Source organism: Mytilus trossulus, chromosome 1 (assembly GCF_036588685.1).
Source record: "Mytilus trossulus isolate FHL-02 chromosome 1, PNRI_Mtr1.1.1.hap1, whole genome shotgun sequence".
Classification (NCBI taxonomy): Eukaryota; Metazoa; Mollusca; class Bivalvia; order Mytilida; family Mytilidae; genus Mytilus; species Mytilus trossulus.
In genome coordinates, this window is record NC_086373.1 from 64,322,376 (window position 1) to 64,349,252 (window position 26,877).

Genomic DNA, 26,877 nt, shown 5'->3' on the forward strand with positions numbered 1-26,877 from the left:
AACAACCCAATTTTTACACTGTTATTTACTGGTTACCTGCTTTGGTAACTATGTAACCTAAACGTTCCAAATTATTTTATAAGACCATCAAATAAAAAAAGAATGATGCTTTCAGACATCCAACATACATATTTACGACTCAGAAAAATTTAAGTGCATTAAAATGCAGGGTTAATTTTCTACAACTGTCAAATTCAAGGGAATATTTTTTTAGGCCTACTTTCGTATGCAACCGGATGTGACGTACCATGATTTGGTGGTATTACACCTGAAGGTCCCTTATCAAATGGTAAAATCAAACGCTCAAACACATCACATGAATTGATAACAACTGTAATACTCCTGACTTGGTACATACATTTTCTAACGTAGAAAAAGAAGAATTAAAACATAGTTTTATAGCTAGCTAACCCCTTGTTTGAATGACAGTCGCATCAATTTCAGATTTTAACGAAATTAAATTACTTAGTTTGTCCTTAATAGGAGACGATCATAATAGAAAACGAAAATGTCCTTTTGGAACTTTTATCCAGATTTGTCATTTAACAAAATAAATAAATTAATATCAATTGGATAGAGCTTCATGACTTGATTTTTATATACTTTATTAATTTACTAACATACTGTTAAATTTGGTGTTATCTCTTTGAAAGTAGGAAGAACACCATCCCAAGTTTGTTGACTGTTATGCTATATATCTGTGTCAAGTAGTAACAATCCCTTAAATGTTTTATAGAAAGCAATTGTTTCGGAATTTCATTTACAACATGCAACACGACAACAGATGTAGATTAGGTTTCAAACGGGGTTCATTTTGTGTTTAGATATAAGAAAATGTGATGTGAGTGCCAATGAGACAACTCTCCAACCAAATAACAATGCCTTAATGTTCATCTTGTTTATTGTCATATTCATTTGAATATATGCATTGTTTCTATAACATTAGCAGTGGCGTCTGTCATTTTTTCTCTCAAATCAGTTTTCCTCAAATTTTCTCATCGGTAAAGTTCGGGTGAGATAATTTAATTGTTTCAAATTCTTTACTTTTGCTGTTGTTTTAGTGTCAGACAAGAGACTTAACCTATCGGTATTTATATAATATATAATCACTTACAATTATCTTCAACTTGTTTTTGTCCCTGTCGAAACGTGTGAATGGAGAAAAGAGAGCCAAAAAAGTGTATCCGTTTGAAAATTGCATTGTGATCACTCACGAGCCTAATACAAAAAAAAATAGTTGGGGTTATTGCCCTTGGACAGATAAAAAAAAATATGCATCTTCGGGATCTTCGGACCGCTGTTCTTTTATAACCGAATAACGGCATTTGTAGCTACTGGTCCATCCAGAGCATCTTGCTCCTATAGTATAATTTGTGTTGTTCTTGTAGCTAAATCGTTGGGTTTCTGTCTGGAGCTGACTTGTCAATAACTGCTAGTAGTCCTTCGTTAATTCATATAACATTGTCATTTTATTTAGTTTCTTTTGTTAACTATTCAGACATCGGACTCGGTGTTCTTTTTAAACTGAGTTTTACTGTGCGTATTACTGTGTGTTTATTCAACCTGCATTGGCTAGGGGGTAGAGGGGAGTTCATTTATATTACTTAAATGTTTATAATGCTACCGAATTAAACTATTTACCGGATTTGACGTGTGCTATATGTGGAGCAGTATCTGCTTACCCTTCAAGAGCACCTGAGATCAACTCCAGTGTTTGGTGGGTTTCGTGTTGCTTATTCTTTAGTTTTATATGTTGTTTCATGTGAACTGTTGTTTGTCTGTTTGTCAATTTTAATTTTTAGCCATGGCGTTGTCAGTTTATTTTCGGTTTACGAGTTTGACTGTCCCTCTTTTATCTTTCGTCCCTGTTTTAAATCGGTATGAGTTAATAAAATTGAGAATTGGAATGAGGAATGTGTCAAAGAGATAACAACCCGACCAAAGAGTAGACAACAGCCGTTGGTCACCAATGCTGCGAGAAACTCCCCACCCGGAGGCGTTCTTCAGCTGACCCCTATACAAAAATGTATAAAAGTTCAGTGATAATGGACGGCATACTAAACTCCGAAATATACATGAGAAACTAGAATTAAAAAGCATACAAGACCAACAAAGGACAGAGGCTCCTGGATTGGGACAGACGCAAAAGATGCGGTGAGGTTAAACATGTTTTTTTAAGATCGCAACCCTTACCCTATACCTCTAGTCAAGGTCCTAAAAACAATCACACATCAATACGCACATTAGGTATATATGACGTCCATTTTTTAGGAGAAAGTACAGATTAATGTTTAAGGGCAAGCTGAAGTCTGCCTCCGATTGCGGGATTTTTTCGCTGAGTTGAAGAGCCATTGTAGGCGTTCGACTGTTGTTTATTTTATTTTGGTCTGGTTGCTTTCTCTTTGGCACATTCCCTATTTTCATTTTATTTTGGTTGTTTGTTTATTTTTTGTTTGTTTGTCGTTTCCCGTTTGACCATGGTGTTTCTGATTGTATTCGACTTATATGAGCTGAGGGACACACTTTCTCCCTCCTAAACAATTTAAGGGACATGGCGAAACTTTGAAATAGATCACAGTGAACACGAGGGATCAACGCGTTATTATTTCAATACATCCAATAAGTTCCAAAATTGTTACAACTTAACAACAAATCAGTTCATGATGTGATTTGATTAGTTGCGACGAAGACTATATTTGGCTATGACATTTAGTATTTGATATCTTGAGACGTTTCATTTTTTGTTTATTCAATTGTTTATCCTCTTTCTTTCCTCTTTTTAGAGTTGTAGATTTGTAAGCGGCGGGTTTCCATTGAAATCTATTGTGACAAGATTTATCATATGCCCGTCAACAGTTTGTACAGTCAAGTGCAATCCAATCAAATTGAGTGTAATCCATGCTGATGGCAAATTTGCATGAAGTCATCAGCAATTATTAGGGTATAAAGACTATAACCTCTGAGAAAATAACCAATTGGAACCAAATGCCCGCTTTCGGCATTAAATTTACTATCCAACCTGGAAATCAAAATTGGAATAATCTCTAAAGTTTTTTTGAGTCTCAACTGATAAACTTCTTTGCATGCTTTTAACGACAACAAAACTGCTTGAAGAAGATCTTCTACTCTCGTGCTTTTGCCAGCATTTCCCCATCTCCAACAACGTAAGGTCCAGCACATGACCTGAAATTCCCTCATGTTACAGTCCCGTATACTGATGGTAATTCGCCATTACGTCTGACTGTTCGGATATGTCTTTTCAGAGTTCTTTCATGTCTTTGGTTCTCACTGAAAAACGTGACGGTGGACTTTAGTAATGTGTTAATAAACATCCATGGTGTCATTGAAGATAAATGTAGTAAGCTTTTTCTTTATTTGAACTCTAAACACAGATCTGCTTTCTTCATGCCAAAAAACAAAACAAGAACTCATTACAACCCAATGCTCTCATTTCAAACTTAACCTGGTAAATATACCTTTCTGGAATCTAATAATAAACAAGAATGTTGTATTTGTATACTGATATCGGGCATTTAACTTCTACGACAAATTTGATATTTTCTGAAATAATCATTTTTTTCTGTGGTGTTTATAAACATCCGTCGGGAGACATCCCAACGATATCACGACTTCTAATTTTTTAAATTCTAAAACCTTCTTCGTAACAACTTAGACTTGGAAAATATGATGCAAAACATTTGAATGAAGGGTAGCTAACGTATTTATTTCATTTTCACTTCCATGTTTCATTGCTTTTTCTGAATATAATTTAGTTCTTGTTGTGTATTCTGACCTATTGCTTCCTGAAAAGGTTTTTTTTTTAAATGTCAAGACAAAGTTGGTTGTGTGCTTTGCTTCCTGTCACTTTGGTTGAAGTTTAGCTAACGTATTTATTTCATTTTCAGTTCCATGTTTCATTGCTTTTTCTGAATATTCTTTAGTTCTTGTTTTTTATTCTGACCTATTGCTTCCTGAAAAGGGCTTTCTGTTCGTTTTTTTTAAATGTCAAGACAAAGTTGGTTGTTTGCTTTGCTGCCTGTCACTTTGATTGAGCCTCTGGTCTCTTCCCATCTCTTGTTCTTTGCTTTATTTGGTTGTAGAGATCACTTTGTCTTCACTTTTTTTTCTATGGGCGAGATGTGAAAGTGAAAGAAAAGATTGTGATGAAGACAAATCAAATTTAACTGTGAAAAAGAGTATTTAGGATACAGTTGTGTGCTGTTTAAAAATATTGAACTCCTAGGAATATTTATAAATGAAAGTCTCTAATCAAACGTCAAAATCTAAAGCTCAAACACCTCAAACGAATGGACAAAAACTGTCATAGTATGCATTTTCTTATGTAGAAAATGGGGAATTAAACCTGGTTTGGTAGCTAGCTAAACGTCTCACTTGTTCTTTGCTTTATTAGGTTGTAAATCTCGAGGTCACTTTGTCTTCACTTTTTTCTATGGGCGAAAAGTGAACTTTTAATGTAAAAGAAAACAGATGGTGATGAAGACAAATTAAATTTATTGCATATGCCCATTGTTTATTCTTTGGATTATCTAAACTGTGAAAAAAGCATTTAGGAAAAAAACACTATTACTGAGAACATACCACCGAAAATGATGAGAAACAGCAAAAAATTACCTTGGATAACAGACAGTATTAGACGGCAAATGAAAAAGTACAAGAAAATATCAAATGTACAAATTGAAAGGCAAAGGGAAATTAAACCAACTTAACAAATTAAAACATGATAGACAAAAACAAGAAAGAATTATTGGAATTGTATTGAAAATATGATATGTGGTATACCAGTTGATGACAAATTGACAACCCTACTACTATATCAAAGAGCTTCCCAAAAAATCTGTTCAGTTATATAAAAACACTAAAGTCTGAAAGCTCTAACATACCACCACTCCGAAAGGAGGGCTCACTCATATTTGACTCAAAAGCAAAAGCTAGTATTTTAAATTTATGAACAGTTCAAAAAGCATTTACACCTGTAACAGATGACCCAATACCAGACAAGGGCGTCAGTAAACATCCAGATGCCTGATATTAAGATACAAAAACAAAGCATAGAAACACTTCTAAAAAATATCAACATAAACAAAGATGCTGGGCCTGATCTCATCCATGGAAAAATTTTAAAAGAGTGTAAATCATCTATTACTTCCATCTTATCAATCATATTCCAAACATCACCGAACTCTGGAAAGATCCTATTTGACTGGCGTCACGCAAGTATATGTCTAGCATTCTTAAAAGGCGACAAACACGATCCTATAAATTATCGCCCAATATCATTGACTTGCATCTGCTGCAAACTATTAGAACATGTTGTAGCTAGTATAATGAAACATCTGGGGGAAAAAAATACTACAATGTATATGACTTACAACATGGTTTTCGATCCTCCCAATCCTGTGAAACTCAGCTAATACCAGTTATTCAAGATCTTGCAAATTCAAATAATAAAAACATCCAAAAAGACATCATAATAATGGATTTTGCAAAAGCATTCGATAAAGTTTCACATCTCATGTATAAAATTGGTTTCTACGGTATAAATTGTAATGCATATCATTGGATTCAAGATTTCCTAACAAACAGAACACAAACAGTAGACCTTGAAGGGGAAACATCAAATAAAATTACTGTAGCATCTGGGGTACCTCAAGGCACAGTGCTTGTTCCAATTTTATTTTTAATCTTTATTAATGATTTGGCAGAATATATTGAACACAGTACATAAAGATTGTTTGCAAAGGATAGCATTATTTATAGGGAAATCAAAAAAATCAGATGACACATTTAAATTACAGTCTGACTTAGAAGCGGCCGGCAGGTGGGAGCAGGACTGGCTCATGCATTTTCACCCTGATAAGTGCAACATTCTCAGTGTAACTCAAAAACGCAAACCTTTAGAATTCACTTATAAATTACACAATCACTCTCTAGAAAAAGTTGACTCTACAAAATATTTAGGCCTAACTCTTCAATCAAATTTAAAATGGGACAAACATATCGATAACATGACAGGTAAAGCAAACCAGTCCCTTGAATTTAATCGTAGAATCCTAAAAATAGCATCACCGAAAGTTAAAGCTCGTGCATATAAAGCTCTTCTCCGACCAAAATCAGAGTACTGCTCAACAATTTGGGACCCACATCAAAAACAGTATATTCTACAAAATGAAAAAATTGAGAGAAGAGAAGCACGCTTCTCATGCAACCGCTTCCGTAGCACCAGTTCAGTTACTGGAATGATGACCGACCTAAATTGGTACTCACTCGAAATTAGGCGTTTACGATACAGACTTGTTTTCTTTTACAAAATTATTCATGAAATTGTTGCAGTCCCTACACATAATTTTTTGGTGCCACTAGACAATAGAACCAGACATAGCAATCCACACTAATTTAGGCAAATACAAACATCTAAAGACAGTCATAAATATTCATTTTATCCACAAACTGATATAAATTGGAATCATATGCCACAACAAATAGTATCATGCAGTACAGTAGAGGGATTCAAGAGTATGATCTCAGAACCTGTCCTCATTCCCATATTTTATACTTAACTATAATTCTGTTATCAAATGTATAAAGTTTTATCACAATTTATTTTTTTCAAATGTACATACGTTATGTTGATTTTTTTATTTTATTATTTTTGATTGTTTGTTGCTTAATTAGTGTAAATTATAAATTTTAAAGTCGACGCCCGGCGAATAATCTTCAATAATTGAAGGATCGCTAGAAACCTAAAGAAAAAGAGAAGAAGAAGGATACAATTGTGTGCTGTTTAAAAAAGTATAATAACAAAAATATTGAACTCCAAGGAATATTTATAACTGAAAGTCTCAAATCAAACGTCAAAATCTAATTAAAAGCTCAAACACCTCAAACGAATGGACAAAAACTGTCATAGTATGCATTTTCTTATGTAGAAAATGGGGAATTAAACCTGGTTTGGTAGCTAGCTAAACGTATCACTTGTATGACAGTCGCATAAAATTGTATTATATGTATTCACAACGATATGTGAATATATTAGTTAAATATACTTGCCTGAATCCGCCTCCATGCACCCCTTCACTAATTTCTTGTGTTGTATGATTGATAATTTATATTATCAATAAAACGCAACATTAAAACTAATTCTTCCCCGAGTGATTTCTACTCAGGATAGTAGTTTGATAGGGATTACACCCGGAAGCGGATACGGTATTTTTTTTAATTCCGAATCACCCGAGTGTTTGCGATGAAAGTATTCAAATACGCGGAACGTATTAACTTTTGTATTCCTCTGTGTATGCAGATAGATGTTCTGGAATCTGACAACGCTAAGAACTCTCTAATATTTTAACCTGTGATTGGTCTACAATAAGTCCTACTGAAGACTTTTCTTTGCTCAGATCTTCAATAAATATGTGTGCCAAAACATTAGTTGCTGTCTGCCTCTCATCAGACTAAACTTTTTCACGATCTTGTAACTGTATTAGTTCATGGCGTACATTTACATACTTCAAAAATCTTTCACCTTTTGACTTTTGATTAGTGCTCTTCTAACTGTACTGTTTCCAGACACACTATAATCATCATCATCATCTGAAGGAATATCTAATTCGTTGTGTTCTCTATCACCTATACTGATAGATGTTTCTGAAAGCACATTTAGACTCTGTTTCTAGAAACATGTTTAGACCCAAAATCTTTATCCAAGTTCGGTTCTAGACTGATAAGTGGTGGTCTACGCTCCCCAGATCGAATGTTATCCACCTCTTAAACTCTGGTGCCTCGCTGCTGTCAGAATCGTGCCTGTCGTCATCGCCATCCATAATTACGAGTATTCTATAATTGTCTGCTCTATGGTCTGGTTGTTGACACATTCCCCATTTCCATTCTCAATTTTATAATGTAAATGTATTAGGAAAGTATATTTAACTTATTCACATAAAATAGGGGTACAACAGTCACAATTCTGTTATTATCTTCATCACTTTACAAATAAACCAATATGTAAACAAACATTTACCATAGAACAAGAACACTTTTACAAGATGTACAAGTACAGAGCCACGTCATATGTAACAAAGTTACATTAAAAGACATAAAGATAATTAAAGCATATTTACAAGCATTTGACATGAATAGCACAATAACACAATGACGGGATTTATGAGTACAGAGCCACGTCAAATAGATACCACAAAAAAACCCAGTCTATTCAGTAAAAGTAATATTCATAAGGAAAAATAAAAGAATACTATAACACGTTATTACCGTCAGTACCCAGTCAGACTCTATACTTCAAGACCCTTTTGCATTATGGTCCGATGAACTTTTTCTTTTAAAGGACGAGACTTGCTATCCTATACCCCTGGTTCAGCAACTTTCTGCTTAGACACTGGTATCGTTTTACAACGTGCATCTAAAATTACAGCATTTGCTCTGTATATACCGGTATTGTTTTTATCACATCAATAAACATCAAAAGATACAGAAGGAATCCAAAGTCAGCTATTTCTTTCGTTACTTTGGAAATTACTTCATAATGTTACTCTCCACATGGTCTTCACAATATTCGTTTATTGTTTTTGTAGTGTAAGCTGCATCTTCAACATGCATCAATAACTGATCTTCATTGTTTTGATTTTTCCCTCGGCATTTTGTTGACCATTATCTTGTCTTGTTATACCGTAGTTACAATTTCTTTTTCTTTCATTTTCTGAAAATATTAATAGTTTAAAATGCTTATATTTATTGAGGATCTTCGCTTAATAAATTTAATTGTGAATAAAACTAGAAATGAAAATTATTAATACATTCAAGATAAAACATATTAAGGACAAGGGAAAGAACTGGGTCATGTATTGGAAGTCATCGCATAGGGCCCTGCTACTTGTATAAAAACAAGTAATGTGTGATGTTATATATTTTAAAGGAAGTAATCAGGGTTTTTTCTTTTGCAAATAGAGTTATCGTAGATACCAGGATTGAAACTTTGTATTTGCGCCAGACGTGCGTTATGTCTACAAAAGACTTATTGATCAGTGACACTCGAATAAGAAAAAAATAATAGACCAAATAAACTGTTGACTATTATTCCAAAACACAAAAGAGGGCAAACATATTTACTGATGCACTGTAAATCCTATTTTGTATATAAAAAAAGAAATTATGTCCGAATGAAATTAAAAAAAAGAAGATGTGGTATGATTGCCAATGAGACAACTATCCACAAAAGACCAAAATGACACAAACATTAACAATTATAGGTCACCGTACGGCCTTTAACAATGAGCAAAGCCCATACCGCATATAGTCAGCTATGAAAGGCCCAGATAAGACAATGTAAAACAATTCAAGCGAGAAAAAACTAACGGCCTTATTTATGTAAAAAAAAATGAACGAAAAACAAATATGTAACACATAAACAAACGACAACCACTGAATTGCAGGCTCCTGACTTGGTTCTAAACTATCCGACAAACTCAAAGTCTGAGAGTTTTCAGTCCTGTTGTATAAACATGGATCATCATGGGTATACGATATTCCTAACAAAAAATTAAAAATCTGTCACAAAATGATTGAATCAAAATAACGGTAGATGGTGATCAAATTCAAACAATGACAAACAATTATTCCCTAAGTATATAATTGTTTTCTTTCAAACATTCTAATATGAGTTTTCAGTCATAAGAGGGCGAAGGGACGACCAGCAAGCTGATTATTAAAGGCATTTTGCTCGTGTATTCACTAGTTTCAGTGAATCGCTCAGTTTTTTGCTAAAATTTTATTCAATGTAAAGGTATATTGCAAAAAAATATCCAGGTGTTATACAAAATGCATGTAAAAAAATAGTCAACGTACTAACATGCAACTCATGCAAAATGTCTGAATTTTAACAGACATTTTAGGAAGTATTTTATCAAAACTTATCAAAATGCCTGTAAAATAAATAGCTGTTTTTTTTAACTCACCTGGCCCACAGGGCAAAGTGAACCTTTTCCCATCACTCGGCGTCCGGCGTCGTCCGTCGTCGTTAACTTTTACAAAAATCTTCTCCTCTGAAACTACTGTGCCAAATTTAATCAAACTAATTTGATCTGAGCGTCACTGATGAGTCTAATGTAGACGAAACGCGCGTCTGGCGTACTAAATTATAATCCCGGTACCTTTGATAACTATTGGCCACAATCATCACTAGGCGGGTATCCAGTTTAAAAAATGTGTCCGGTGACCCGACCATCCAACCAAGATGGCCGCCGTAGCTAAAAATAGACCATACGGGCAAAATGTAGATTTTGGCTTATAACTCTAAAGCAAATTTGACTGAGTAAAATTTGTTAATCAGGTGAAGCTCTATCTGTCCTTAAATTTTCAGATGAATCGGACAACCGGTTGTTGGGTTGCTGCCCCTGAATTGGTAATTTTAAAGAAATTTTGCCGTTTTTGGTTATTATCTTGAATATTATAATAGATAGAGATAAACTGTAATCAGCAATAATGATAAGCAAAGTAAGATCTACAAATAGGTCAAACATGACCAAAATGGTCGGTTGGCCTCTTAATGGTCCAAGGACACAGTTATCGTCTTTTGGTTTTCGTTGTCTGAATATAGTCCCTAGTATAAACAGTGTATAACTTGCATGTTTTATTTAATACACTTTCCCAATTTATTTCTTGATATTAAATGCATGAAATATTAAGTAGGGGGGTGTAACTACCTGTTAAAAATATTTGGGTGCTGAATCTTTATTTTAAGTAGTGATTTGGTCCAGTTCAAAAAGGTCAAATTGTATCACGTCTGAAGCTGACAAACTGATTACACACCCTTAACACATAATTGTCAATATTTTGAGTTAGAGCTGGTAGAAGTTTCTATAATTTTGATATTATCTGTCTCACTGGTAGTACACTACACTGTAAAAATCTTTTTGAGAAAGAGCAGGTGCGACTTTTTTTAATTTGAATTTATTGTCTAAAAGAAATGCACAACGAAATAACTGTGTTTTCGGGCCTAATGAGTTATTGTCCTTTATAGTAATTTTTTAGCATTTTTCGTAAATTTTTGTAATCTTTTACAAAATCTTCTCCTCGTGAACTATTGGGTAAAATTTAACCAAACTTAGCCACAATCATTATTAGGTATTTTGTATAAAATTGTGTGCGGTGACCCGGCCAACCAACCAAGATGGCCGCCTTGGCTAAATATAGAACATAGGGGTAAAATGCAGATTTTGGCTTATAACTCTGAACCAAAGCATTTAGAGCAAATCTGACAAGGTGTTTAATTGTTTATCAAGTCATTATCTATCTGCTATGAAATTGTCAGATGAATTGGTCAACTGGTTGTTGGGTTGCTGCCCCCCCCCCCCCTCCCCCCCCACCGCCCCCCCCCCCAAATTGGTAATTTTTAAAGAAATTTTGGCGTTTTTGGTTATTATCTTAAATACTATTATAGATGGAAATAAACTTTAAACAGCAATAATGTTCAGCAAAGTAAGATCTAAAAAGAAGTCAACGTGACCAAAATGGTTAGTTGACACCCTTAAGGAGTTATGGCCCTTTATAGTAAATTTTTAACAGTTTTCCGTGACTAATTTGGTAATTTTTTGTAATTTTTTACAAAATATTTTCCTCTGTATCTAAGGGGCCAAGTTTGTTATTGATAGAGAAAATTGTAAGTACCAAGAATCTTCAGTAAAGTAAGATCTACAAACACATCACCATCAGCAAAACACAATTTTGTTATGAATCCATCTGTGTGCTTTGTTTCATATGCACTTAGACCAAGGAGCGGGTACACAGGCTCTTTAGAGCCTCTAGTTTAACTTATTTGACATAGCGCTTTACATATGATACTTTATTATTACTTAAAATGATCTACTTTGTAAAGTGTATACATTGTTAATTTAGTATCTACAACGATGTATAACTAACATACGTCCTTAGTATCTACAAAAATACCGATTTGATGGGGGGGGGGGGGGGGGGGGGGGTATTTATTATTATTTAGTCCAAAGGCGTCAGATTAGAATTTAATGCTTTTCTTTGTAATAGTATATACGTTATTGGATTTTCGTTTTTAAGTGCCCAGGTCAATTTACACAGAGTTGTTGTTTTATCTAAGTAATTATGACAACTCCATGTTTATTCCGGATCTTAAAATATCTTTTTATCTTTTATATATTACAGTAACAAGTTTATTTAATGGTTTAACTCCATGATAATATCCCTGGTATAACGGATTAACTATTGTTTCACAATTAACATGTATACTTTAAATGTTTGAGTTTTTATTTATTATTTTTAAGCCTTGGATATTTCCTATTTCAAAGGTGTAAGGAGAGACCGAGTTATTTACAACGATCAAAACAGTAAGATATAATGTGGGGCATAATATATTAAGTATAATAGTCCGGAAGGTACCTATATATTGTCCTATATTTAATACAGTTATGACTGACGTCTCTGTATTTGGGCACGTGCCCCAAAAATGCCACTACCTCTTCGAAACGATTGATTAAACAAAATTAATGCTCTAAAATATACAGTACCTGAGTATAGCCTAACACTTGTTTTTGTTAAACCTGTAATGTATCTATCACGATTCACGACCAATCTGCCGCCTGTTAGAAAAGCGCCCCCTCCCCCCACAAAGTAATTACAATTCAAAATCTTTAGAAAGAATAGAAAAATAGAAAGCAGGCGTTTGTTAAGCTGTTAAGGCTGAGATTAGATGTTTAAATTAGTTGTACCTGTGGTCTGCAGTATTTGAAACCAAGAATACTTGTTTCCGATAATTATTAATTATCGACAAAAAAAGTTTACCGTCGAATTTTGACGATTGTGTATTCCAACATTTACGGTAAGAAGTTTCCTTTGATACTGGCCTCGTTATCAGTTAGCGTAATCACGTGATATGCTAAAATGGCGATACACATGGTTTACAATGCAGACAAAAACAAAGTAAACTGAAGACTAATTTAGTGTTATATATATAGGATTTTAACAACAAACATTTTCTTTTTGGAGTTTAAACGAAATGATACTGAGGTAGGTACAGTGATCATTTGGTCAAAGTATTTTTACCTGTTCATTTACCTGTAGCCGTGTTTCAACGGTAAATATGCAATAAGCGGTAAATGCAATATTCACGTAATCTTAGACATGAAGTCTTTGAACATTGAATTAGAATAGTTATCTTTTAGAATGTAAAATTATTTAATTTTGATAGCAAATCAAAGTCGAAATGTGTATTTACTGTTTTTAAACGATGTTTTACGGGTGATAATATTTTGAAATACAAAAAAAAAATAATCAAATTATGTATTTTTCCTGTTTTTCAATTTTAAAAATATCATGGAGTGGTTCAAACATACAACCTGGGCCCAGTTGTTCTAAAGTGTCTGTAATGTAAATTTCACTTTTCAGATGGCATGAACCACTTTTTCAGAATGTGGCACATATTATAAGTCGAAGACATAAAAAAATTAGTGTAAATTCAAGACATGCAAAAACTGTTTAAGGCAGCAACCATTTGATTTTCGGGGGGGGGGGGGGGGGGGGGGGGGGGGCTATGGTTTTTTTTGGAAAAAAGTTTGTCTCCAGTTTTTGGTGAAAAAAATAATTTGTTTTGGACCCTGAGAAAAAAAAATTGTTTGTTTCACCCTCAGCTGCCACTATATGTAATGCTAAAGATGAAAGAAAAAAATTGTTTTTGGTTTGTCGCTAAAAAAATAGATTGTTCTTCGCAGAAGGCGAAAAAAAAAGTTTGCACAGGAAAAAAATTCATAGCCCCCCCCCCCCCCCCAGAAAATCAAATGGTTGCTGCCTAATGTAATTTACATTTTAACATGTAATAAATTATGAAAAAAACTTTTAAAAATATTCAATGGTTTAGGGTATCAGTACTTTTAGTACATTGTGTGTATCGTTAACAGAGGTTGTTTTTTTTTTGGGGGGGGGGGGGGGGGCTGTTTTACCAGTTTTAAGACAGGCTCTTTTGTGAGTTTTTTAAAGACTTTTGACACGCATGATTATAAAATTTATCAAATAAAATTTTATCAATACTGTTTTCTTTTCTATGAGCTGATGTGTGTAAATATTTGATACCAATTTATTGAGCTAGTGTCTCCCTACATGATGTAATATATCTTTTATATAAGTTGTAATGGATTTTACCTGCATATTTTAATCCTGGCAGATATTAAATCGTAATATAAAATGCAGAACCATGCAAGGATATAAAAGTTTGTGACGAAATTTATGATTTTGTTATCAATGAGTCTTTTCAAGGGAAATTGATTTTCCTCAATTCTGACAATGTCATACATTTCATATAAAAAGCAATAAAAAAAGTTGTGTGTCTAAAGATGAAAATTATTTTTTAAAAAGGCAATAATTACTATTGAATTTTCCATTTACCACTATATAACTCCATGTAGTTTTCACAACATCATAAATATTGTTAATAGTTTAGAATTTAAAGAAAATTAATGAAGGCGTTTACAGAGTATAATTTGAAAATTTAAATTGGAATTAGAAATTGATTTAGGCATTTAAATGATGTCCTTGACAAAAAGTTGTGCAATGATTAATTACGGTGACCAATCTATCTCTTGTCAATTAAAAAAATGATGCACAAACATGTTTTTTTAAATTAAAGATGTGCAAAATATAAATGCCAGCAGATTTCTCTGTTTGGTTGGCACCTACATGCATGGACATTTTGAAATAGATATATTTTAGGTTCCAACTCCTAGCATGTTAAGAATTACATGTATTATTGAACTGCTCCAGAACAATACTGCAATGGGTACATTTGTACCGTCATGACTGTCTGAATCTTGAGTAAAGGAATATTACAACATAGATTGAGTCGAAAGATATATTGTATCTAATTGTATTTTCTGTATTTTTTTTTAAAAGACCTGTATTTGTATATTAAGCATGTAGAATGGCAAACCTAATAACACCCAAATAACAACTTGATGTACTTTTTTTTGTCCCTGTCGCTATTAAAAACATTTTTGGATTAAAAAAAAACTTTCGATTTTTGTACATACATGTATAGAAAATTACATTAAGATCGCATGTTGAGATTAGTACAAACCAAATATTGATTACTATTTTATAAATTGTGTATTAATCATTATCATGATAATAGGACAGTTATATTAATTTGTACCATACTGAATAAAACAGTTCTCTTTTATAAAAATTATTAGTCAAAGTTCGTCTATTTCCTCTTAATTTACATGTATGTAAAAGAGGGACGAAAGACACCAAAGGGACAGTCAAACTCGTAAATCTAAAACAAACTGACAACGCCATGGCTAAAAATGAAAAAGACAAACAGAAAAACAATAGTACACATGACACAACATAGAAAACTAAAGAATAAACAACACGAACCCCACCAAAAACTAGGGGTGATCTCAGGTGCTCCGGAAGGGTAAGCAGATCCTGCTCCACATGCGGCACCCGTCGTGTTGCTTATGTGATTACAAATCCGGTAAATAGTCTAATTCGGTAGGTCAAATTCATGAAAGGGAAGGGGATTGTAGTTACGACGTAAGGAACATATCCGATATCATTTGTGAAACGGTTATTCCATAACGGTCAACCAACTCGTGATGGCGTCCGTAAAATTTACGAAGGGATGATTTCAACTTCACCATTTGGAACTCTTGGTTTAATAGCTTCCTTGTGAGCAGTAACCCTCTATCAAGAAAATCATGATAGGAAATGCATGCACGGGAATATCGTATCAATTGGGAGATATATACCCCGTATGCAGGTGCTGCTGGAATGTTGCTACTTAGAAATGGAAAGTTCACAATTGGAAAGCTGAAATCATCTCTTTTGTCGTAAAGTTTTGTCTTCAACCGACCCTCATTGTAATATATGTACTTTTTTGTTGAAAAACTGATTTAACCTACTATCATGTACTATTCTAGTTCTTTTGTTGTTAACAAAATGAACAGTCTGAGTGTTTATCCTAAAATTGATTTCATTTGTAAGATTCAGAATGTTTTTTAACACATGATATAAATCATTTTTGAACGACCACATCAGATATTGAATGATTTGTTATTTACACAAGTTTCTGTTGTGCGCTTTTAAACAGATCTTTATAACAGTGTTATAATGTAAGTTCTAAATAAATATTTGTTTTTTGTGTGTATAATGAAAAAAGTCTTGTACAATGAACTTTTGTCATGTTCTGAGCACTCTTTACTGATATAGTTCTTTGGCCCTGAATTTGACAGTCATTTTATTACTGCAGTATATTTTGCAGTATTCTTTTTAAATCAAATCATGAAGGGACATAATTTGTTAATCTTGCCCCCTGCAGATTGTGTTTAAGTAGTGAATGAATGGCATTCTTATATACCAACCCATTTTATGTATTTTTGATGTGTACATTTTGTATTTTACTACTTTTATGATGATTTAAATACAAAGTTGTTTTGCACCTACAAATGTATTCTGACGTAAGAATATTCTAAAGAGAGGTATAAATGCCATATTATACACATGTGTGGGTGCATATTGTAGTTTTTAGTTTATTCTTCATGTTCAAGGACTAATGTTTTGCTTATGTTATACAGGTCTACATGTATGTGTTTAAAGTTTTTATTCACAAATCTGCATATTTTCCTCCATTATATCATGTATATATTTGTTTTATGCCCCCAGCCTAAGACTGTCTAAGTAGACATTTACATGTACATGTAGTTCTACCATGTCTACCATTGTTTGTTTGTGTATCCATCTGTGAGGAATTGTGTCCCAAAATTTGCATTTCCTTTCTCTAAAATCTCTATATTCTATGCAAAAAATGGGGGGCATCATTTATGTCCCATGGACACATACTTCCTTTCTTTTTTATACCTCTTAATTTCAGTATCTGTAGCTTGGTGTTTGATATCTGTTGATTAGACATGAACATTACCACAATGAACATGTAGTTTAGGTGATTAAATTCTTACAAAGTCTTTGAAAATCAAGCTGACTGAAGACATGAATGCCCCTGCTCAAGCTTTGCAATTGTTAGAAACTAGAACTGTTAGCACATGGTTGGTGACTCAATGACCAAATTTGGAACTCTTGTGTGTTAATTTTGGTTCTTAGAATGGTGTATGAGGGACCTCTGTGGCCATGTGGTCTAAGTAGTTCTACTACTGTTATCACTAGCCAGTCAACACTGAGGTAAAGTGAGTTCGAACCCCTGTCATGTGGGTGCACTGGACTCCAATCTTAATTGACAAGGATTGTCAGTTTTCCTATCAAAGGTCTGTTTTCTCTAGGCATTCCTGCTTCCTCCACCCATACAAACTGACCGCCACAAAATAGCCCAAAAGTGACGTTAAACATCAACAATCAATCAATCAATCAAAGCACGTATGAAATTAGTAAGATTTGCTTTAGGCAAACTAAGAGTGCTGAAACAAAAAAAAGGACAGACAGATGTAAAGATGAATTGATGGTCAAGAAAATCTCTTCATGACTGGCTGTTGCTTTTCAGTTGGGGCCATAAAATTAGTCCTAGAACCCTAAAATATATGTAAAAAAATGTTCACTAGCATGACTTATATCAAAATAAAGATGTGTTGTATGATTGATAATGAGACTGTTTTCTAACCACCAAAATTCAAATGAAGTAGATGTGAAATTTGGTCAATTTTCTGATATAAATCAATTAAAACAAATATGTGTGCATTATTATGGATCAATAGCTATGAGACAGTAACCCAATGATCGCAAGTTATCAAAAGACATGTAGAGGTCAAGGTACAGTCATGACAGTCTTGAATAATGATTAGAAGAGACAGTTGCTCACTCATGTAATTAACGCAGGTCAAGTTTGTCTAGCATGTCCAGTCAGTAGCCAGCTGTGCCTAAATTACAAGCCATTTTGAATTTAAGTCCAAAATCATTTATCCACATTTGAGTCCAGTCAATTCAATTTTTAAGAGCTACTTGACCCGTTGTTATTGTAAATATTTCTTCAATTGATCGAAGAAAAAGAAAAAGAGGTTTATCTCTTGGAAGTGTTTAAATGTTGACATTTTGACATGTTCAAGTATTGACAGCGCCCCATGTGGGGTCTATTAATAAAACACAGTGGACATTGTTAAAACAACACGCTTGTACCAGGACCACTAAATACCAGTAATAATCTGTCACCTAAAAAAGTGTGGTAGATATATGAAGAAGATTAAATTATAAAACCTCCATTTTAAAAATTTGAAAAGGTACTAATTGTTGAATTTTGGTTAACTAAGTGTTTGAAACAGAAGAATATTATTTAAAACATTTACAACATGTCTACGTCTATTAAGAAATGTGGATAAGATACATGTACATTTGTACATGTATTTGGCTATGAATAATTTATGCATAAGAAGAATATATCAGATTACATGATGTATAAAAAAAAACCTGAACAGACTGACAGTACAACTTACCGCACCATTGTACCACCAAAACTCTACTCTGCCAAAAAAAAAGCATTCAAGCAAAGACACAATAAAAACCAACCCATGGTCCTGGAAAGCCCAACTTGGTACTAGCACAAAATGTTGTGGGATTTCACTGGTTTCACTTTTCAATCCGTTATTCCCTTTGCCTCTCTAGAATAAGTTTATAAGTTTAGTAAAAGTAAAACATACAATGAAAAACCTGCACAGTGATTTAAGATTGTTGATGCTATGAATAAAGTAAGAATAATTCAGTCAGTTTGGAAGAAGGGCTTTATTATCTCAAAATGACTGAAATGATTGATTTTTTGTTTGTGTTTCTTATACTGAAATTAATATTAACACAGTCTCTATTAACAAGAATATTTTAAAGGTCTTTCAAACTGGATAAAAATTTAATTTTTATGATGCATAAATAACAGAAGTACATGTTACAACTCAGCTGTGAGTGAAATAACACAAAAAAGGAGACATTTTTTAAGTCTGTAAAAATTGTTATTCATGTACATTTGTAGTTCAAGCTCCTGGTTGATCAATCAAAATGCTAAAAAAGGTTAACAACCAGAAAAATGGGGTAAAAAATAGAACAAAAATGTAAATAAAAAACTCATAGGGTGAAAGTTAATCTGAAAAACTATATCAGAATGATATATGAATAAGCAAAAAAGGTTTTTTACAAGGTTACTCATAGATACTTTAATTCTAAACCTCAGAAAAGTTTTGAATTGTCCAATGTTGAAATTAATATCTTTACAATGAATTAGTACATGCTTTTAAATTCAACAATTGTAAACCATCAATCAATCAGTTTGAAGCTTTGTTATTAAAAAACTAAAGCTCACTCATGGGTTTCAAATTTAGTTCAATTTAATGGGGTATACTATATATGTTTACGGTAGGTCGTACCTGTCAACTCAACCATTTTGTGTAAACGGTCCGCCCCAATAAACCCATCCGTTATTTCTTATTGACGGTCTTTGTTGGTAATAGCTCAAATATTACGTTGATAAACATCAATAATGCCGGACGGACAAAAACATGGAGATTAAAGCGACGATTAAATAATTTGTTTTGTAAAAAGCTCGCAGGAGATCAGGCTTGTTAGGTCGATAAATTTTGGATCTTTAACTTGGTTCGTGGACAGAGGATTAAGACATCAGCTAGCCTATGAATCTTTTAAGAGATAATACATGTTTTGTCGGATTTAAGAGCCCAGCGTGTAACAGGTTCTTATGAGATTTTGTGAATAAATCTATATAGTTCAATTTAAAACTGTTGATACGACTTGACTTGTCCATAGTCGTAAGGTGAAATTCATATGAGAAAGTTTTTCAATAAAAGTCTTTATAGACATTGTAACATGAATCTTTCATTTGGATTATGGATTTTAGTGCATTATACATGAAAGGATATTAAAATGGGACGGAAAAGATCAGTTGCAGGTATAAATAGTTATATAAGATCTTAGGTTACTTTTGTACATTACACCTGAATAACATTGTTGATAAGTGTGCAATTGTTGACAAAAAAAGTAGGTTACATTTGCATGAAGATTGAATAATGTTTTCAAAATGAGCATAATATTCTATAAAGGTAAACATTATCTCTATTATTCCTTTCTAAAACTAAAAAAAAACACTTAAAAATATCTACATTACATATTTGCATGAAACAGACACTTTTTATTAATCTAAATTGTAAAAAAAAAAGCATTATGAATGGACTGTCATGACTGTAGCTTGAACATTTTCTTTATGTTTTTTTTCTTGGATGCCTTAAATTCCAATCAGTTGATATAAAGTGTTAATAGTTTTGAATGTGTCAACAGGATTTTTTTTCATTTTTAAAGAGTTTACAGATATTTTGTCGTTGTGATTGTGCTTTATACATACATATACATGTATCATAAATGTGTTATTTTCCTCTCCATCAAAAGAAAATAAGCATTTTTAAACGAACTGAAACTGAACTTTGATAAATAATACCTGAATTCTAGCCATCATTACCCTAATTAAGGGTGCATGTAAACATTGAATAAACTGTTTACCTAAAGACTATACAGTTATGTTAGTACATGTATAGGTGTTGTAAAATTAGCCTCTTATGCACATTTTGGTAAGGTAAACAGTTTTATGTGTTATATATTCTGAGATAACCATAAATTAAGTCTGTTTAAAGGGTTTGAATCAAGCCATGGTCAATTTGGTTATAAAACATCTTATGAATGATCTCTTTTCCAAATGTAGCTTATAGACAATATGTTTTCAATGAAGTGTTATTGGAGCTACATGTATTTGTCCCCTAAGATACACATAAATTAAGTCTGTTTAAAGGGGCTTGATTCATGGTCAACTTGGTTATACCATACATTATGAATGATCTTTAGCTCATAGACAATATGTATTCAATGAAGTGTTATTGGAGCTACATGTATTTCCAAGTACCAACATGATTAAATGGCACCATACTGTCAAATAAAATTATTAGATAAGGAAAATAACATTAACCTTTCTTAAATTGTAAACATTTAATCTCAAAGTTATAAATGTTATGTAAACACTTTAAGGTGAAATGTTGTATAATTTACAGTTAAAATGTTTTAGATGAATAAAAAGAATTCTTGGTCCAACTTTGGGACAATTGATTATCCTTTTGGAAAGAATTCAAATAGAACACCTTTTTTTCTTTTTAAAGTTTTTGTCTTTTTTTTGTAAATTTGACAAAGATTTAATTTTATAATGTCAGAATATATGTGACAACATCCATGACCAAATGAAAATTTAAAAAAATCATTAACATCAATAATAAACATGAAATTTATTAAAACATCTATGTAAATTTGAATGTCCCATAACAATGTTTGGTGTGATTGTTTTGCTACCCAACACGACCAGGGCGGACAAGGGATATTTTATGACGGTTAGTGGTCCTCAGATACCAATAGATAGTTGTGTTATTTCTTATCATATTGAGTAAGGAAAGCAAATATATTATGACAAATATCCATCATGTTTTAATATTCAAATTTTCAATTAATATGTCTGAAATGTGATAAATCTCAAATCGGTGGACATTCTTTATTGAATTAAGTCCAGAGTTTGCTATGTTAAACTTCATTATTTAATAAACTTACAATCGTTTTACAGATTAGTAACTTTGACCTGAAATCATGTGTTAGATTTCTGCAGCATAGGTTAATTTTACTTCTAGTATTAAAAAATCACCCAGGATGAGTCTTAAAATTTTAAATATATCTACATGGACATGTAGTCATGTATACAAGAATTTCAAATTTCGGGAACTACATTAAATGCATAGGCAAATATATTCATAAACCCTCATTGAAGGAAAAATACTGGTTTCTTTGGCATATTTTTATCTCAATTTTCACTAATATAAAGGTACAGCAATTCCTTAGATTTATAAAGTAGCCTTGTACTTTTTCATTGCAAATTGATTTATGATGGAACATTACAAAAACATTTAAATTGGAGGAATTGAAAGGAGAATAATTATAGGCCTCAAATTGGGCATTATAAATGTGATTTTTGTATGGTGTCAGGTTACTGTCTGAGGTAATTTGGATGAGCACGCTTGTGTGACTAAATCATGTTGTAATATACAGATGTATATAGGCTATTTACACAAGCAAATGTAAAGGCCCTTTTAACATCCTTCATTTTTTTTTTGTTCTCTTGTCTTTGTGAGGTCTTGGCAACTGGAAATACACTGAATACATTAGATGATTTAAGAGGAAAATCTCAGTGATCAACATAATAAAATATGTAAAGTCAGATTGTAAGTCTGATTTGGATCACTTGACATTGATTGAAAAAGTAGAAAATTTAAAATGTTAAACAAAAAGATGATTGTGTATTGCCATCTGGATGTTTATTTATTTAAACTTGATAAAAAGCATGTTAAAAAGTTTACCTTTTTTTATGCATAATGGACTGTGGTGCTTTATTGACAAACTGTCACAAATGTGAATGTTTTAAATGATAACTTTTTTTCTAATTTTCTGTGTAATCGTCTCCTATTTTTCTGTTTTTTATATTGACTGAATTTACAGTTACAAGGTCACATTTTATAAATCTTGGAAATGCTTTTTGGTTTAACTCCAGAGTAGCCACAATAAGGGTTATGTTGCTCAAATTGGGGTAAGAGTTTACAAAAACATGAAAATCATTGATTCTATAACTAAAAATGAATAAGCAGCCATCACTATATGGCATCTAGGATTATATTTGTGTCTACCCCTGATCTCATAGATCTAAATAAAAAGATGTGGTATGAGTGCAAATAAGACAACTCTCCATCCTGCAGTTTTACTTAAGTGGCAGAAAATCTTGCATAGCTTTTGCATATTGTTGCATTGATTTTCAGTTCTAAACTTTTTTAAGTACAAACATAAAATACTTTTAAGAGCCTTCATACTGTGAACATCCAATGTTTTGATGATGAAAAAGAAATGAAATGAATGCAAGTGTTGCATTCTTCAATTATGTGAAATTGATTTCAGATGTCAACTCAATGTGAAATCAGTAAATAAAAGTATAATTTACAGATATTTGACATTAAGCTTCAAAACTTGAAATACAAAACCTCCTTGATTAAAAGTAACCAACTGGAATCTCAGTGGTTGTCTTATGTCAGATTATAATGTTCTTACTGAACTAATCATTCACCTCATTTGCTTTCATATGGCTGAAATTCATTGCATCGGAACCAGGGGGGGTCTAAGGGTTGAAACCCCCCTTTTTTGGACGTTCAATGCATTTGAATGGGAGCATATAGATGGACCCCTCCCCCTTTACTCTGGGTTGGAAAACCCCTTTTTTTTAAATGGCTGGATCCACCCCTGCATTTTTGCAATAATATTCATATACTCCCCGAACAATGGGGTTCCAATGTTATGCAGATTTGGGATAATTGTAATTGTTAATCAGCTGTAATTGATTACAATTTATCACATTGGGATGCAGTATAAAGTTTGATACTAAGTGTGTCAAATGAAACAGATTGTTTTACACTCAGATGATTCAATTCGATTAACAGTGTTGAATAATTCAATTACACGGACAATTGCCTCAATTGTATGTTTAAGATATGAGTTAAACTAAATAGTTGACCAAGTTGCTGTATTTCATTATTAGTTTTTGTTTGTTGATTGTACATAACTTAGGCTGTTAGTTTTCTTGTATGAAATTATTGGTATTCATGGTATTTGTCATTTAGCAGCCTTTTGTTACTAAGCCTCAAGCTATAAAGGTATCAGTTTTGATTATTGCTGAAGGTTGTTCAGTAACCTATGTTAGCTGTGTTTCCTTCTACACGATCATATCTTTTGGAGAGTAATTGTCTCATACCACATCTTATTTTTATAATTGTTCATGATGCTGCTCCTCACAGGTCCAAATCATATCTGCTTAGTGCAATAACCTTAATAGTTATACTAAATACCAACAGATCTATCCAATATAACAACAATATAGGACTTATATTATTGGATGGCCCAGGATTTTATCTGTAAATTCTGAATGATTAGAACTTATATAGTATTGAAGGGTTTCAATAACCACAGATTTTATCTTAGTAATAAATTTGATGTTGGAATTAATTTGTCATTCCACACTGTGTTGGTATATTTAAAATATTGGACAATGTTGGACATGTGCCTGCTTCTGTATTGAATTAAATATGCTGATATCAGGACTATACCTTGTTATGAACAGTTTATAAGTCTTTGTAAAGTTTTGTAAGTGGACATTTAAGGTTAAGTATTTTCAAATGTAAATAAGCTGATATTATGAAAAGGGCTTTCAGAAATATCCAAATTGCCAATTTTAGAAGAGAAGGATTGATAATTATTTGCTTAACGTTAAATGACAAATAAGAAGACATAGCCTAGGCATATATAGTTATATTATTTGTCACAAATGAATATTACACTTATACTTGAAGGGTTATGTAGAAAAATCAAAAATTTTCACAAGGACATGTACAAAACAAAAAATATACTCTTCAGATTTTTTTTGACTTGTCCCTACTGGTTGTTCTCTTACAACAAGCTACTACCTTATGTGACTTTTCTAGGAGTTTTGGGGACAAGCTGGACTCTATATGTTGAATATGGTAATTCCTCATCCATACATGTAGTTTCTACATGCCATAGTGAGAACCATTGGGGTTCTTCTGCATTTGGCAAATATTGAGAGAATTTCATTCTGTTTCAAATATTTTATCTTGAGCACCTGCTACAGAAAATTTCTTGAATTAATTTCAGAAATCTGATTTACTGAAAGAATTTTTAATTCGTGCAAGAATAGATTGATTGCACTTTAGTTCCAAGGAAGAAATGTATACTGGTAATACAAAAATAAAAGTTGCAGATCTAGAACATATTCCATAGAATCAGAATGCAAAATCTGTTCATAAAAAACTTTAGAATCAGTCACATTGTATAACATATTTATTGAATAACGATTTAAGTATCTTATTATTTAGACCAAGTATGAATTCTTTTGGCTTTATATTTAACTCTACTCATTTACATTAGTGCAAACATTTTAAGGTACTGGATCATGTATTTGTGAAAAACTTATAAACTTTACTTGAGTGCCGCACAAGAGCTGATTTAAGAGACACTTAATTGTAATACCCATAATTTGGCTACGTCTTGAGAACAAGAGCATACTTTTGAGTTTCATTATCATGCTATGTATTTAATTGATGATTATGACCTCTGATTAATGCTGGTAGAGAATGTTCGGGTATTCAGACTTCTCACACATGAATAAGTAGACTTAAAACATTTCAATAGATGCCACCAATCGTAATGGAACAAAGAACTCTGTCATATGTTGACATTACAAGAAAGACTTTAACTGTCAATAAACTAATGATTCCATAATTAAATTTTTGTTCAAGTTCATTAAGTTCTAATATAAGAAAATATGACGATAAGACTACTCAAGGATGGGGGACAGACCTACGGCTTTGTTCGCCTATCATTTTCGATCAATTATTTGAGTTACGTGAACAATAAATTCAGGTCAGCGTATTAACTCTTGATTTCAACTTAAAGTTTTGTGTGTGACAATCTTTTACAACTTTATGTCTAATTCAAGTGAATTTTGATTTTCCATCCTACACATATTTGCTTAAATTATATACACCTGTCGAAAAAGTAGTTATGTATATGTAGGGATTTTAATGGGATTATAAACTAATCCAATATAAAGTAATTGGATTTCAGTCAAAAATTGATTTTAAAGAAGGAGATTAAAAACATTTTAATTTTGATGTCTTGTTTTGTATGAATTTGAAAACTGCATGTTTTTGAGATAATGATTTGATAGACTTAAAGTGCAGATGTACTTGTCTGTCGTCTGTCTTATGCTGTTTTTTAGTCACTAAGTGGTACTCATCACAATCAGACACTTAAGTGTCTTGTGTTTTAAACAGACAGATACCTTTATCTCTAGATTTGCATACCCAGAGCCATTTTAAAAGTACATGTAAATATATATACATTGTATGCATAGCTAAAAGGGACAACCGTGAAGTTCTAGTTGATTTAAAAAATACATACACTACTCTCATTGATGGTGATTATGGGTGTGGTAGTCTGAAATATATCTGTATGTATATTCCATTGGTGATTTACATTAAATTACATGTACAGTTTTTGTCCAGCCTGCAACTTTTGTTGCAGAAAGCTTGACATAGGGATAGTGATCCGGCGGCTGTGTTAGCTAACTTTTTAAAAGCTTTATATTTTAGAAGTTGGAAGACCTGGATGCTTCATACTTTGTATATAGATGCCTCATGTTAAGAGGTTTCTGTCAGTCAGATGTCAAATGTCCTTGACCTCATTTTCAGGATTCAGTGACCACTTGTAAAAAAGTTCAGATTTTTTGTAATGTTGAATTCTCTCTTATAATAAGTAATAGGATAATTATATTTGGTATGTGCGTACCTTGCAGGGTCCTCGTGCCTGTCAGATAGTTTTCATTTGACCTCGACCTCATTTCATGGATCAGTGAACATGGTTAAGTTTTGGTGGTCAAGTCCATATCTCAGATACTGTATGCAATAGGTTTACTATATTTGTTGTATGGGATAATTGTAAGGTGTACATGTCTAGTGGGCAGATGTCATCTGACCTTGACCTCATTTTCATGGTTGAATGGTCAAAGTTAAGTTTTGAGTTTTGGTCTTTTTGTCTAATACTATATGCTATAGGTCAACTATATTTGATGTATGGAAATATTTTATGATCTATATGTCAGTCGCACAGGTTTTATTTGACCTCAACTTCATTTTCACGGTTTATTGCTCAGTGTTAAGTTTTTGTGTTTTGGTCTATTTTTCTTAAACT

The 26,877-nt window shown here is 32.6% G+C and overlaps 1 protein-coding gene across 4 annotated transcripts in view; it reads left to right on the forward strand.

Annotated features, from left to right (window-relative positions):
- The first annotated feature begins 12,928 nt into the window (after positions 1-12,928).
- The window catches only part of LOC134681997 (erbin-like), a 65,261-nt gene continuing 51,312 nt past the window's right edge, over positions 12,929-26,877 (forward strand). Inside the window, exon 1 of one of the 4 annotated variants that reach the window (XM_063541615.1) lies at positions 12,929-13,062. Coding sequence is in view for 3 of the 4 variants with exons in the window: in XM_063541622.1 (XP_063397692.1) it covers positions 19,912-19,936 (25 nt within the window). In the remaining variant the exon portion in view is untranslated. Of the gene's footprint in view, positions 13,063-19,439; positions 19,937-26,877 lie in introns of those variants that run through there. The other 3 variants (XM_063541622.1, XM_063541609.1, XM_063541629.1) reach the window with 3 other exon arrangements.